This window comes from Zootoca vivipara, chromosome 13, assembly GCF_965207765.1.
Source record: "Zootoca vivipara chromosome 13, rZooViv2.hap1.1, whole genome shotgun sequence".
In the NCBI taxonomy this organism is placed as follows: Eukaryota; Metazoa; Chordata; class Lepidosauria; order Squamata; family Lacertidae; genus Zootoca; species Zootoca vivipara.
This window is the reverse complement of record NC_142596.1, coordinates 9,981,800-9,997,484: the sequence shown is the minus strand read 5'-3', so window position 1 is coordinate 9,997,484 and position 15,685 is coordinate 9,981,800. Positions and strand designations below refer to the sequence as shown.

The following is a 15,685-nucleotide window of genomic DNA, read 5'->3' as shown; positions in this document are numbered from 1 at the left end:
CTGAGGGAGCACGCGTACAGCTTCCAGGTCATGTGGCCAGCATGACTAAGCCGCTTCTGGCGAACCACAGCAGCACACGGAAACTCCGTTTACCTTCCCGCCGGAGTGGTACCTATTTATCTATTTGCACTTTGACGTGCTTTCAAACTGCTAGGTTGGCAGGAGCAGGGACCGAGCAATGGGAGCTCACCTTGTCGCGGGGATTCAAACCACCAACATTCTGATCGGCAAGCCCTCTGTGGTTTAACCCACAGCACCACCCACGTCCCTCTTTACAGTGCTTAGTCATTGCTGATTCAGACTCTTATCAACATACATGTGAAGTTATAAGAATGGATTTGATGTTAGTCATTTATGACATTTAGATCATTTTCTTGCCATTCTTCTTGCTTCCTGCCAGTGCATTGTGTGAGTAGAATTCAGATTTGTTATGAATTGTGAGTCCAAAACCCAGACTTTATACGGTAGTTATTCAAAACAGGTTCATGTGAAGCCACCCAACATGATCTTGTTTATATTCTCTCATATTTGAGGAGAACAGGGATCCAGGAGGGGAGTTTGAAAACAAGGACAAGTGGGTGGGTGTGGATATAACGAGTTTCCCTATACTAAGCCAGACCATTTAGTTCACCACTGTCTACACTGATGGGCAGCAGAGGACATTCCCAGCCCTACTTGGAGTTGCTAAGGATTGAACCTGGGACCTCAGATCATTGAGCTATGGTCCTTCCTGCTAACAGACAGAGCTGTTGCCTAGCTACTTAAAAGATCTAAGGCCATGACACAAATTCTGCATAAAATGTGCAGCTGCTAATTTGTATGTATAGATGCAAATGTAGGTCATTAAGATGGTCACTGGCTGGGGTCTCATGGGCTCTGTGCTTTGCAGCATGTATATCAGCCCTGTTAGCAATGCAAAAACATGGTTTTTTTTAAAAAAAAATAAGGAAGTGTAGGGGGAGGTGATCTGGAGCCCAGTGCAAAAAGACTCAGGGCCACAATGCCCCTGGGAAGGGGTAGATATGTAAAAGTGGAAATGTGTACAGTGCTTTTTAAAAAAATTGTCTTCTGGACAAGCCCAGAGTTAGAAGAAAGTGAAAGTTCAAATATGGCAAGTGGGTGCAGGAAAGGAAATGAGAGACATAAGAAATGTGGCAGGGGGAAGAATAAGATAAATACATAGTGAAAAGAACAGGCGATAGTATGTATAGATAATGAAGAAATGGAAGCAGAAAATTGGGGTAAAAATCCCACAGAAGGAGATGCCATTCTCACAAGTTCTTACCCTGGTGCAGTTCCAAAGGCTCAGTGTTCTGCTCAAGCAGTTTCCATATTCTGCAAGGGGTGGGGAAATGGTGCACTGTATTATATGAAGTTCCATCTGCCTTTCTTTTCTTTTTTTCACATAAACAAAGGAGACAGTGATCTGTGGGCTGAGCTGGCCTTGAAACCAGCAGCAACACCAGCAGGGGGGGAAAGAGGCCTCCAGTGGTTTCCTTCCCTTCATATATTTCAAAGCATTGCCTGTGCTACTTGTTAAAATGGCTGTACACCTCCTCTGTTACATATACAAAGAGTAACTGTTTGATTTGTGATTCACTGCTCTGAAGTGCTTTCTGGCCTTATTCTAATCAGCCCAGTCTATAAAGCAATGTTATTGTTACATGCTAGTGTATAAAGTAAAAAAAGACAAAAGCATTATTTTATCCTTTTCTTTGCCAATTCATATCAGTTTTCTTTTGTGCATGTCACACATTGAGATAGGACAGTAAGTTTCCTGTATAGAATGGGCTATTGAAACAGGAGCTGAAAGAAATTTAGAACAAATGTATACATCTTAAGTTAAGCAACATTTAATGTTACTACAGTCATACCTCGGTTTAAGTACGCTTCGGTTTGAGTACTTTCAGTTTAAGTACTCCGCGGACCCGTCTGGAACGGATTAATCCCTTTTCCATTACTTTCAATGGGAAAGTTCAGGGGTGTAGGAAGATAGGGGTGGTGGGGGCGGGTCGCCCCGAGCGGCAGGCTCCAAGGGGCGCCATCGCGGTCGCCCGCCCTGCCCCCGGAACGTGTGCCCCTCCCCTCCGAGAGGCACGCCCAGCCCCCAGAACGAGCGCCAGCCCCGCCCCCAGTGCCGGAGCATGAAGCTCCATCACTGGGAAAGTTCGCTTCAGGTTAAGTATGCTTCAAGTTAAGTACTCCGCGGACCCGTCTGGAACAGATTAATCCACTTTCCATTACTTTCAATGGGAAAGTTCGCTTCAGGTTAAGTACAGACTTCCGGAACCAATTGTGTACTTAAACCAAGGTACCGCTGTACTGTATTCATATGCTAAATGTAGCAAGCAAGTTTAGACTTCAGAGTCATTTTAGATTAATGGGAAGCAAGTTTACCATTACCACATTTTCAGTATGTCCTAGTTCTACCCAACCGCGGAGGAAGGTGCTCAGGCGCCTGGGGTGGCATGCCTAGGGGCAGGACGAGCCGTCCATAGGGGCAAGGCACACCTTGGGGCCTCCGGAGTCTGCCTGCCTCCTCGCACTCAGCCACCCTATAGCTGGGGGGGGGGAGGCAGCAGGTGGACCGTTTCGGCAGCGCAGAGTCTGCACGTCCTCAAGCCACCGCATCTCTCCCAGGAGAGACATGTGGCTAGGGCATGCTGCAGGCCCCGCAGTGAGTGCCTCCCGACATTTTGTCACTCCCCTCAGTGGTGACACACAGGGTGGACCGCACCCACCACACACCCCTTTCTCCGCCCCTGGATCTACCCCCCTAGAAGCCTAACACTACAGTCTGAAAACCACTCCGCTCTGAAAACACCTTAGGAATTTCACTAGGACAAAGCTTTCCAAACTTTTCATGTTGGTGACATACTTTTTAGACATGAATCATTTTGCAACACAATAATTCAGTTTTACTAGCAAACCCCTAGAGGTTAAATTAACCCCTTTCCAACCCTGGGAGGAGTGCGGGGAGTGTTCATGCGACACACCTGCACACTGCAGCCAACACACTAACATGTAACAACACACAGTTTTGAAAGCTCTGCACTAGGAGGATAGTGGTGATTCTCTTCCTGTAATTAACTCATAGCAACCTGGTAAGGTAGGTAATGTGGATAGATAGCCACCCTGGCAGTATATTCCACATGCCAAATGTTTAACCAGTTCAGTAGTCAACCCACTCGACTATACTGCCTACCAACTTTGAACTGTAGCAGCACAGTGCTTCTTTCCAAAATGGTTCGATTATTGTCTAGGGAAGGGTAAGTCCAAAGCCTGAAGTGGTCACTGCAGGAAACAACATGCTGGTACAGACAGGATTTGGTCTAATCTAGTAGGGCTCTCCTTATCTTCCTTTTCCTTAAAAGAATAATGTGAAAGTTAGCCGACAGTTAGAAACTTGTCCAAGGCTATGTAGTGAGCTTTGTGGAAGTTCATCCTCGATCTCTCTCTCTCTCTCTCTCTCTCTCTCTCTCTCTCTCTCACACACACACACACACACACACAGTACTAACACCCCTCTCTAGCATGCCTTGTGCCAGGTGTGCATTTAATATGCGCACACAGAACGGAACATTGAAGAGAGATTGAATGATTGAATGAACGTTGCAACTCAGGCTGATTTCTCAACTGCAGTCTAATTTAAGCTGGAGATTAATTTTAGGTGGTGCACCAGGTCAACCAAATAAAATTGGCCAGTGTTACATAGCGATGAAGTACTGTAGATCTGTTACGGTCTAAGAAGGGAATCCCTTTGTCCATGCAGGAACCAACATATTATATTTCATCTGTATGATCCTGACAGCACATGAAGATGTACCTCAAGGGTCCTTTTTTGAGTATATGCCGTTAAGTTCTGATTGGTTGCCATGTGCAGGAGATGGGGCTATCGTAATGGCGGCCCCCAAACTACTCTGAATACCAAATGCTGGGAAACATGAGAGGGAGGGGGCCACTGTGCTCATGTCACGATTGAGGACTTTTCAGATGCTAAACTAGTGGGTAGGTCTTTGGTTTAGTCCGGCAGGTCTCTTCTTATGAGCTTCTTCCAGCTCTGGCATTTGGGTAAGCCTATTAATGGGTAACAATAATTTATACCATAATAGTTTGTGCCCCCAGAGCACCTTCTATTATTATTATTATTATTATTATTATTAATTATTATTATTATTATCATCATCTTATTTGTGCCTCTAATCTGTACATGCATTCTGCAGTGACTGTTTTTCTCTTGTACTTTGTGTCTCATGCTTTGTATGTTGCTTTGTGAGGGCTTAAGCTACTTTAAAAAGTCACAACAAAACAGGAAAACAATAATATAATGCTTTCAAACCATTAGGTCATATTACACTTTAAACTGGAAGGATATTTCAAAATGAGCATCTAAATGAACATCTACATTAAGAGCTAGCAAATCCAAGAAGTTGATGAATGTGTTGTGAGAACAACTGTTAAATCTGTCCTGAACTAAAACTGTTATCTATTAAAACAAAGCACCCTTTTAATCAGGTCTTGAATTTGGAGGACAGAAATAAGTTGTGTCAAATTTGACTGTGCATTGTAATGTTGCATCTATTAGTTTGTTTTGTTCTGTATCTCCAGTGTGTTCCCTCTCTGTGTGTGTGATAGATTGCCTATTTCTTCCTCTTTCTGTCACTTTTTTTGGTTCTGATGGAATGTGTTGTTTAAGGTCAGCTCATTCCACAACAAGCAAGTTAAATACAATTGTTATTATTGTAATCTTGTTGCTGCAGATTACTACAATTACTCTTTGGTAAATGGCACTAAAGTGCTCTAATACCAATAAAGTCGGCTTAACAAAATAATGGGAATACCAATGTGAGTTTAAATTGGCTTTACACCTAATTAGCTCAGCTGTGTTTGGTTTTGAATGGAACCATTCAAGATAGATAATGGTAAGCATTTAGCACCTGTAAGGTTTGTATTGAGTAACAAGCAGGGATGCACACAGTTGAAATCAGGAAGGTGCTTAATTCATGTTTAACTCTCATTTATAGCGCACTGTTTCTTTTGGGAGACTTACTGTGGTAAGAGTTACTCCTAGATAAGTGTGCATAGGATTACTGCTGTAACTCAGAAACACTGTCCTGGGAGTAAGCCCTATTGAGCTCCATGTGTTCGAGGAACCCAGGCCACTATCATTTACAATTGCAGATGTGTAATTGCAGATGTGTAATTTCATCTATGGTAAGATAGCTAATATTTTTTGGCATAGGGCATAGTGCTCCATATTGAACTTATAGTGGGTGTGGCTGAAATGTGAATAGTGAAAACTGCAATTATGAAGGCTACCTTCCCAAAGAAGACTTGCAGGAACAGTCAGTGTTATGGAACTCACCCGGCTCGTCAGACAGAGCCCGTGGGTCCCTTTGCGGAGTAAAGGAAGGAGTCCAAGCAACAAGTTCAAGGCAAGATTGAACCCCACACATGGGGTGACATTGACTTTTAAAACTTCCCATCACATCCCAGGATACAGTTCGAAAAACATCATCACTACATCACTAAAACATCATCACTACATCAGAAAAGGGGATAGTTATACATGATTAACATAGGAAGTGGGTGAGGGGTCAACATGTAATTGTAGGATATGTATTGAGAGGCACAACCCAAACATCTTCAGGCAGAGAACAATGGAACCTTAGTCTGCATAGTCTGTCACCTGGGTGGGTCTGGTGATGGGATTAGGCTTGGCTGGGCACTTCCTGGAGTCCCTTTTTCAAGGGCAAAATAGCCTTGGAATGGAGGAAACTGGCAAAGGAGCTGATTTTATATTATTTTTAAAACTAGGAAACTTCCCTGAGGTGTCAAGTCGAAAGGATACATTTATGCATAATATTTATAACCATAGCTGCCAAGTTTTCCCTTTTCTCGCGAGGAAGCCTATTCAGCATAAGGGAAAATCCCTTTAAAAAAGGGATAACTTGGCAGCTATGTTTATAACATTTAACAACTTTAAAGATGTGCCCCCCCCCCCGTAATTTCCGTAACAGGGAGAATACAGTTAAAGCTTAAACGTATGCAGAATAACCTCAGTGCCTGCCCGCTTTCAGCAGCAGTCGTGGGTGAGACCACAATTCACCCGCTGCTGAGCCAGTTCACACCACCAGTGGGAGAAGGAACCCGCTGTTTCGATTCATGCCCAAACGGTCAGATAGGGTTAGGGTTAGGCTTTGGAACGCCTTTTCTTAAGAATGAATGGCGAGCGAGACCCATTCCTCTCCCGTCGCGCGCGCCCCGCCCCGCCCAAGCGCAGCGGAGCAGCAATTCTGATTGGTCAGGCCGCGATTCGGCGAAAGGCGTTACATGTACTAAAGTTCTAAAGCGATGGCGCTCTCTGAGCAAAACGCCAGCCGCGGGTTTGCTTGCGATTGGCCAAACGGGTATCCCGCCAGAGCCAATGGGAGCGGGGCGCGCGCGCGGGAAGGACAAACTTGGCAGCTTAAAAAGCGGGTCTTTTTAGTTATAGCGGGCGCTGCTGCTGCTTCTTGCACTCTGAATCTGCTTTTGCGAGCGGCCGTTGCAGGATGGTGCGGACCAAGGCGGACTGCGGTGGGACCGGTGGAGCCTACCGGAAAGGTAGGGCATAGGTTTTAGTGTACTTGGGTTTAAAACCACTGTGCTAAATTGTAGAGAAACCCGGTGTCCAACTTTTTCTCAGCCGTGCAACTGCGCCTGGGCCCTGGGTGGTTTCTGCACACTGTCATTCAGGATAGCTTACCTTACAGGGTTGTTGTGAGGATGAAATGGAGGGAAGAGCTGAACCATACCCGAGCTGAACCATACCCTGAGCATCTTTGGAGGAAGGAGGGCATAAAACTTTAGCCAATTTGCTTAAAAGTCTTTAAAAAAGAAAAGTGGGCGGGGAGAGAGAGTTTTGTTACTGGACCGGGATTTGGGGGTGGGGGTGGGGGGTTGTTGGGAATATATTTGCAGGGATTGGAGTAGTTTGTCTTAAACTTGCTCGGATATTCGGACCGGCCCACTTTCTCCTGCATTCGTGGGGGCGCTGGCCGTGGTAAGAAAATATTCCAAAGCATCGTTATATAAAACTGCGGATGTCTTTGCAGCTTTCTAGAACTAAGCTCCAGTTCTGGAGCCAGGCGGTGGAGCAGAGACTTCTAGTACTTTTACATTAACCTTGAAGCCCTGGGGAGATTTTGAGTATGGCAACTTGTGGGATGTTAGGAAATGAATAATCTTAGGCGTTTTACGGTTCCAAGTATTTCCTGTGCATTAGCTGTGTTGCAATCCTTACCGCAAGATTAGTTGGCATCCTTTTTTTCTACTTGGCCTTGGAAAAGTTGATTCTGAGGAGGACTTCCATAGGGTGGGATGTAGGATTCGAAGGGGCCATTGCCTTTGGCCAAGTGTCTTCTGCATGTTCCTTCATATGTCGGCAGGCCTGATCTTATTTCATTGCAGGTGTGCAGTGTGCTATGAGCTTCCGCTTTAAATTTCCTGCAGTGCTCTGGACACCTCATTTAGATACATTCTGGGCCATTGTGAGATCCATAAACTGTGTTTTTGAAAATCAGTTGGAGGCTTAGGGCAAAATGTCTGCAGCAACCTATGAGTTCTGTCAACTGGCCTAAGGTGAGCTAGTGAAATAATGACCACATTCACATCAAACATTGAAAGCACCAGGATATCACTTTAAGCAGTCATGGTACACCCCAAATAATTCTGGGAGCTGTAGTTTAAGGGTGCCGAGACTTGTTAGAAGACCTCTATTCCACTCACAGAAGTACAATTCTCAATGTGGTTTAACAATCAATCCCTCTTTACAATGAAGGCTGGGAGTTGTTAGTATCCCTTTATTCCCCTCTGAAAGCTACAACTCTCAGCATCCTTGACAAACTACAGCTCCCAGAATTCTTTGGGGGAAGCCATGACTGTTTAATAGTGGTATTACAGTACTTTAAATGTATTGTTGCACACCACCCCAATCTCTGAGCAGTTTGAGATTCCAGGAGTTCCAGGGTTTGTGTTTGCTTTTGGAACAAGGCAACAGCAGACACTCTGGTGTCTTTAGGATAAATGGTTTATTTAGATATACCGTATATACAGCCTGAGCCTACCAGGTACACAGCATCAGCACTCCGAAAGGGTCTTCTTTCTCATAGCCACAGTCTTGGTTCCAAACAGAAATCAAAACAGGGCTCTCGCTTTTTAAAGTAACTTTATTGGGTATTATAAACAGGAATTATAAGTGATACAGATTTACAGACTAAGTCTCATGTCAGTTAAAAACCACAGAAATGGCATAATAAATTTGCAGTAATATCTACAACATTATTAGTGGTTAACGTGCAAGTACTTGGTTCATGGTTTAAATAAAAACTATAACAGCAGGGAAACTGTTTAAAACAGACAACATTCAACATCTCATAGCTAAAAACGCCTAATCAGGAGGCCTTTCGACTTAACAGATAGTTGAGGGAGGAGGCCCCACCCATTTGCCCTGTGGCACAGAGCCACTCCCCTTGTTCTCATACTTGGGCTGGATCTAGACACATCAAAGATGCATTTTAGTTTGCAAAACTTTCTTTGTATGAGAAATGGGTTAGGAAAAATGGAACTGCACAGCGCCATCCGGTGTCAGTGTTAGAATGCATAAACAACACATATAAAGTATTTTTCTTTGCCAATGTAGCTGAGTTCTTAGTGGGCCATTTACCTGGCTGGCATTGCTATTCCAGCAATTAAATCTCTGCTGAATCCAGAAATTAGAAGAGGGCCCAGACATTCAGCCCCCCCAAACTCATAACTGTGTGGTGTGAATGTGGCCAGTAACAGAGGTGAGCCCTGAACTGGAGACTTCTGGACATGTTTAGCTTCTTATCCTCTCCGCTAGGTTGACTCTTATGGTGGATATCTAAATTTAGGGGTGGCGATTGTGGTAGGGATTCCATTTGTGCTAATGCTTGGTAATGGGGTTTATTGTTCACCTATAGCTGTGCTGTGGTTTAAATGTGTAAGCAGTCTTACTTGAGAAGTAAAAAAGCCCTGTAGTTGGGCTGTGGTTCTGCATGCCCTTTTCTGGGATTAGGCCCTGTTGAACTCAGGGGAACTTGTTACAGGTAGGTAGCCGTGTTGGTCTGAGTCGAAACAAAATAAAAAAATTCCTTCAGTAGCACCTTAAAGACCAACTAAGTTTTTATTTTGGTATGAGCTTTCGTGTGCATGCACACTTCATCAGATACACTGAAACAGAAGCCACCAGGGGAACTTGTTAGTATGCATGTATGGTTGTTAGTATGCTTGTTATGGTTGGCACTGCAATTCATCCTTGCCTTCCTGTGAAAGTTAGTTGGGGGTCCACATCTCCATGCATGTGCTATGTCCCTTCCAACCATTGAATTAACTACAGTGGTACATCTACTTACGAATTTAATGCGTTCCGAACACACATTTGTAAGTCAAAAAAAATTGTAAGTCGAATCCCATAGGAATGCATTGGGAGAAAAAATTCGTAAGTCGAAGCAACCCTATCTAAAAATTCGTAAGTAGAAAAAATCCTATCTAAACCGCATCCAAGATGGCGGACGGAGCTCCATTCGTAAGTAGAAACATTCGTAAGTAGAGGTACCACTGTACAGCCAGGCCCCTAGGGTAAAGGCTTGTTGTGCTGGTATCAAGTAGACTTTAGAATCAAAATCTCTCTCTTTTTTGCGGGTGAAGTTCCTGAAAATATCTAACCCTTTTCTTATCCTACAACCCTAGTGGTGGCTGCCAGGGCTCCACGGAAAGTGCTGGGCTCCGGAAACGCTGATGTGGGCTCCTCTCCTACTTCACGGAAAGGTGAGCAAAGGGGTGAGGACAGCAGGGTTTGAGTCTTGGCTGCCTTTTATGTGGCTTGGGGCATGTGTGGTGGGTTACCTGCTTTAAAAACACAAACAGGGATTCTCTGATCTCTGCTCAGCGACTTCCTCATGTCTAGAAGACAGCACTTTGGAAAATATGTAATGCTGCTGATATCCTAATTTTTGTTAACTTCTGACTGGATAGCGCTCTGCTGCACAAGAATTTGGTGTTTACCATACAGGGCAGTTACGGTAATTCTGGAATCATTTGTCATGATGCAAGAGTGCTGCAATAAATTAAAGAAAGACTCCAGTGTGCTTAAATTATCCAACTACAGAAGAAGCTGCTTTTGTGTTTTCACTGCTCTGGCCTTGCCTCCTTTTAATTAGTGAAGTGAGGTGGAACTAGAGATGTGAAGGCCCGGAAAACCCCCGGGTAAATTCGGAAAAAAACTGGTTTTCCCCCCGTTTTTTCCCTGAAGCCTTTTTTGTTTTTTCCAAAAAATTGGAAAATAAAAAAATAGATTATGGAATGTGTAAGGGGGAGGGATTATAGAGAACCCTCCCCCCTCATCAGAAGCAGCCTGTCTCCAAGCAGTCATGAGAGCGAGGGGTCTGAAGGGGAGAGTCAGGAAACGGAGAGGGAGTGCCAGGGCTCTGGCAACATTAAAGAGCCCCTGCTCCATAGGCAGGAAGTGAGGGAGGTGGAAAGAGTGGACAGGAATAGTTCAGACAGAAGACCCGTCCCTCCGACGCCGGAATTGAGAAAGAGGAGGAAAGGGAGGCGCTTCTCGGTTCCGAGGCTTTTATGCTGGTCTCGGAACGCGGAAGGATTTAGTGCAGGAATCTGACTCGAGCGGGTAGACATGAAATGAGCAATCCGTTACACTGTAAATAATGTACAGTGGTACCTCGCAAGACGAATGCCCTGCAAGACAAATTTTTCGCAAGACGAATACGTCTTACGATCTGATGGTGACTTGCAAGACGAATTCGTTTTGCGAAAAATTCGTCTTGCGAATCGCGGTTTTCCATAGGAATGCATTGAAATTAAATTAATGTGTTCCTATGGGCAAAAAATAATAATAAAAAATTCAATGCATTCCTATGGGAAACCACGATTCACAAGACGAATTTTTCGCAAGACAAATTAACTCACAGAACGAATTAAATTCGTCTTGCGAAGCATCACTGTATGCACTGAACCCAAGGAATCCATTGAGGTTTGAGATCTAGGCTGCAGTCCTAAGGCACTTAAGTAAAAGACAGACTGCAGTACTGTAAACTGTGGGATTTAGTGACTAAACTTTTATGGGATTACGCAGTTTAAATCATGTGAGTTTTGCTTCTGACAAACATGTTAAAGGGTAAAGGGACCCCTGACCATTAGGTCCAGTCGTGACCGACTCTGGGGTTGCGGCACTCATCTTGCGTTATTCGCCGAGGGAGCCGGCGTATCGCTTCCAGGTCATGTGGCCAGCATGACAAAGCCGCTTCTGGCGAACCAGAGCAGCACATGGAAACACTGTTTACCTTCCCGCTGTATTTATTTATCCCGCTGTATTTATCCCGCTACTTGCACTTTGCGGTGCCTTCGAACTGCTAGGTTGGCAGGAGCTGGGACTGAGCAACGGGAGCTCACCCTGTTGCGGGGATTCGAACCGCCGAGCTTCTGATTGGCAAGCCCTAGGCTCTGTGGTTTAAGTTACATCATTAATCAGGGCTCTTTCGTTAGACTTCACTGAAGATGGGTAAAACCACCTGGCAGCTTATTCCTCATGCCCTAGGTTTCCTGTCTTTTATGCAGATTTCAATTTTGGATTGAAGCTTTTGCAGTTAATGATCCTGGGTGTGTTGGGTTCTTTATGATTGCTCAGTGCTGAAGTATTTTTAACCACATTTTGCAGCTGAAAGTAAATATGCTGGTGGCAACCCAGTGTGTGTGAGGCCAACACCGCCATGGCAAAAAGGAATCGGGGAGTTCTTCACACAGTCCCCAAAGCATTTGGAGAAGGAGAACCAGGTCCCTGAGGAGCCGGGATGCAGTGGAATAGGAAAGCACAGAAGAAAGTAAGAAAGGAGATTGCAAAAAATAAGACAATACTGTAATGCAGTTGGAAAGTGCAATGTGATAAGCCATGTATTCTATTGAGCTGTGAAACATTCCTGTGGGGATTGCAGAACCCATTTCAAATTTAGCTGTTGAAGAAGCTGAAACAGGGGCTGCCTGGGGTGAAATGGAAAGGTGCCGCCTTGCACAGCACCTGCCTCCCCTTGTCCCTGCTGAAGTATCTCTTATTAAGGTTGTGCAATTGTGGCTTCCAGTGACATCATACAAGGCCTCTGCTCAATTTTGTGCTGCTCTCCTATGATCTCGTGGGAAGCTGCTGCAGCCACTTCTCTGGTGGTGCTGGGGGAGTCTACCCGCCGCCGCCGCGCCACTTGGTTTCTGCTGCCTGAGGCGGCTGCCTCAGTCTGCCTCGTGTACAGGCTGGCCCTGAGCTGAAATAAAGTTTGCAATTTTCATCTAAATGCTTTTTTCTTAAGCAAGCATTCCCAAGTTGCTCACTTGCAGAGACTTCTGCTTTCCACCCACAGGTAACAAGTTTAGCTTTAAGTTCACTATTATCCATAGCAAGAAGGACCATCAGTTAAACTAGGTCTTTGTCCTAATTAAACTCCCTTCATCAGCATGACCATTTGGTAAAACCTGTTGAGAATCATGGAGAATAGGAGCAAAATTTTAGATTTTTAAGTTACTCCATGTATAAAATACACATAAACTTTGCTTTGTTGCTTTTTATGTATTGGTTTTAAAAACACATTCATAGTTTCCCAGCAGAATTTATGAAAGGCAGCCTTTTATACAGAACTGGGCTGGGTTTGATTTTAAATGATTCCATACTAGGGAAGAAATTTTGGCAGTCATTTTCTGAGTCCATTGTCATGATGATCACAATCATCAGTATTCATTCCATTACAAAAGGAGGGCTGTTGAATAATCTTGTTAAAAGGTAAAGGGGCCCCTGACCATCAGTTCCAGTCGTGTCCAACTGGGGTTGCGGCGCTCATCTTGCTCTATAGGCAAAGGGAGCCGGCGGTTGTCTGCAGACAGCTTCCGGGTCATGTGGCCAGCATGACAAAGCTGCTTCTGGTGAACCAGAGCAGTGCACGGAAATGCTGTTTACCTTCCTGCCAGAGCGGTCCCTATTTATCTACTTGCACTTTGATGTGCTTTCGAACTGCTAGGTGGGCAGGAGCTGGGAGCTCACCCCGTTGCAGGGATTCAAACCGCCGACCTTCTGATCAGCAAGCCCTAGACTCTGTGGTTTAACCCACAGCGCCACCATTTGTTATCTTCAATTGGAATCTAGATTCCAGAGGCTGAGTACCCTGTGTTAGGATACTTTAATCCCTGCTAAAGGGCACTAGCTTCCTAAATACAGATGACTTGGATGTATGGTATTTTAATAAATGAGAAACATGAATAGCTTGTTCTAAATAGATGGGGGCAATTGGTATTGGTAGCTGGAGATGTACTGTAGAATGTAGCAACTGATACAGGAAACTGTTAATAAAATATCCAATGCTTTGCATGGCCCCATCTATTTGCATTCACAAAGTTTTGGTACTGGGATGCTGAGAATGCAGGACATGGATTGTTCTGTCTAGCCTATTTCAAAAATAACCCGGAGTATAAACTTAAATGTTTGCAATAGTGGCAGAACTTGTGGATTCCCTGTAACATTTTACTATGTTTTTATATGTGCTGTAAGTCGGATGGACAGGTACAAATTAATTATTATTCATTATCATTATTATTATTTTATTAATTATCTCAGTAGACATACTGCATCAGGCAAAACGTTCTGGCTGGCAGTTGGGCAGAATTACCTATCTCATCTAGAACACAGAAATCTTTGTCTCCACAATGTTTGTTTTCTCCAATATGTAGTGGTACACTGACAACAAATCAAGCATTATTGTGTTGATTTTTAATAGTTCTGATACCAAACATCTGGAGTGTTGTCATCAATGTTACAATCTCTTAAACAATTAAAACCCTTTAAATTGTTCAATCGTTCGTAATAAAAAGAAAAAAAGGTATATCATTATAGGAGTTAACAATTCCATATACAGTGGTACCTCTACTTACGAATAACTCTACTTACGAATGGAGCTCCGTCCGCCATTTTGGATGCAGTTTAGATAGGATTTTTTCTACTTACGAATTTTTAGATAGGGTTGCTTCGACTTACGAATTTTTTCTTCCAATGCATTCCTATGGGATTCAACTTACAATTTTTTTCGACTTACAAATGTGCGTTCGGAATGCATTAAATTCGCAAGTAGAGGTACCACTGTATACTTATCTAATATGTAAGTAATTAAAGATGATTTAATCTTGCCTTCTGCGCAAGGATCTCCTAACTCTAGAACTGCCCAAGCACTGTACGGATGATTTTTGGATGATAAAAATCTCTCCTCTCCACAGAGCTCGCCCCTTGTCTCCTCATCCTGCTGAAGATGAATCACCTTCTGAAGGTGATCCGATGTGATCAGATGCCTTGCCTCTTCTGACGGATCTTGCCATGCTCAATGTTTGTGGTGGCTTTGTGTGTAAATCTGTATATATTGCATGTGTTTTGGTTTGAGTACAGGTCTCTAAAAGCCTAGCATGCTGTTTTGTTTACTAAAATAACCTAAAACTTGAATGACTCTAAGGGAATTGAGAAAACTAGTATTTCGTGGGAGCTTAGCTACCAATTGAGCATTGAGTAAGTAGTAATCATGGGGTTTGTGTTAAATTGTGTGGTTTACTTCTTTCTGCACTCCCTAAAGTTCTGTGCCATATGAGTGTTGAAATGACTGTATTTTTGATGCAATTCATTACCTTGAGTGATATGTCTTGGCCTCTCTTTCTGAGTGTTAGAGAACAGTGAAACTGAAACTCCAGCTATTTAAACTGGGAACACCAAAAAGCATAATTTGTAATAAAATAACTTGCTGAGTTTTCTATATTGTGCATATCTATTCCGAGAGAGCCAGAGTGTGGTCCAGAGGCAGTTGTGCATGTCAATAATGGCAGTAGTGATAACAGCACGGATATAATGTAAATGCCACTGAAACAAATTATATTCATATTCTTTCGTTGTGTATTCCCCTCCTGCACTTTCAGGATATACTTTGCTTATTCACATGTCTGCGTTCTAGTTCTTATGCTTTAACACAGTATGAGGCAAAGTTTAACATGTACGGAGGGAAGGTATAGTGGGAATAGAAAGATGTATTGACCCAGAGAAAAAAGTTTGAGACTCACTGGATTAATCATGATGATGCCATTGGGTGGGCTGAGACTGAAACCCTTTGCCCAAATCAGCACAAGGGAGACCAACATCACCATCTCAAACAAAGAAGTGAGTTCAGGAAAAATTAAAGAAAAAGAAAATTATTTGTTGCTACTGCCGGCAAATTATGGAGCCATGAGAAATCACGTGGGATTTCTCAAGGATACAAGCTGTGGGTTAGCCACCCTGATGCTGCATAGTCAACACAAGAGAATAGCTTTTCCTTTTCCAGAAGAAAATATGTTGGTTGACGGGGTTGGCAACCTGCTTCTTCTGTAACCCTGCTCTATTTGAATGATTTTGAATCATGCTATAATAAGCCATATGCCACATTTAGAAACAGTCACATGAAAAATCTGCTAGCTTCTTTGGCTATATCAAAGAGCTGGATTGTTTTTACAGAAAGTTTCACCTGACAGCCAAGAATTCCCAGACCAAGACAGTTAATATTTGAATAGCTTTACCAGAAACTTCAAAAGTTTACTGAAAAGTTTCTTCTTAGAG

At 43.5% G+C, this 15,685-nt stretch overlaps 1 protein-coding gene across 1 annotated transcript; it reads left to right on the top strand.

Moving 5' to 3' along the window:
* Window positions 1-6,515: 6,515 nt before the first annotated feature.
* Window positions 6,516-14,852, top strand: PCLAF (PCNA clamp associated factor). The gene is made up of 4 exons (XM_035132304.3): window positions 6,516-6,606; window positions 9,754-9,831; window positions 11,741-11,903; window positions 14,329-14,852. Exons 1-4 carry the CDS (start codon window positions 6,555-6,557, stop codon window positions 14,390-14,392), a joined length of 357 nt encoding a protein of 118 aa, XP_034988195.2. The 5' UTR covers window positions 6,516-6,554; the 3' UTR covers window positions 14,393-14,852.
* The last annotated feature ends 833 nt before the right edge of the window (window positions 14,853-15,685 follow it).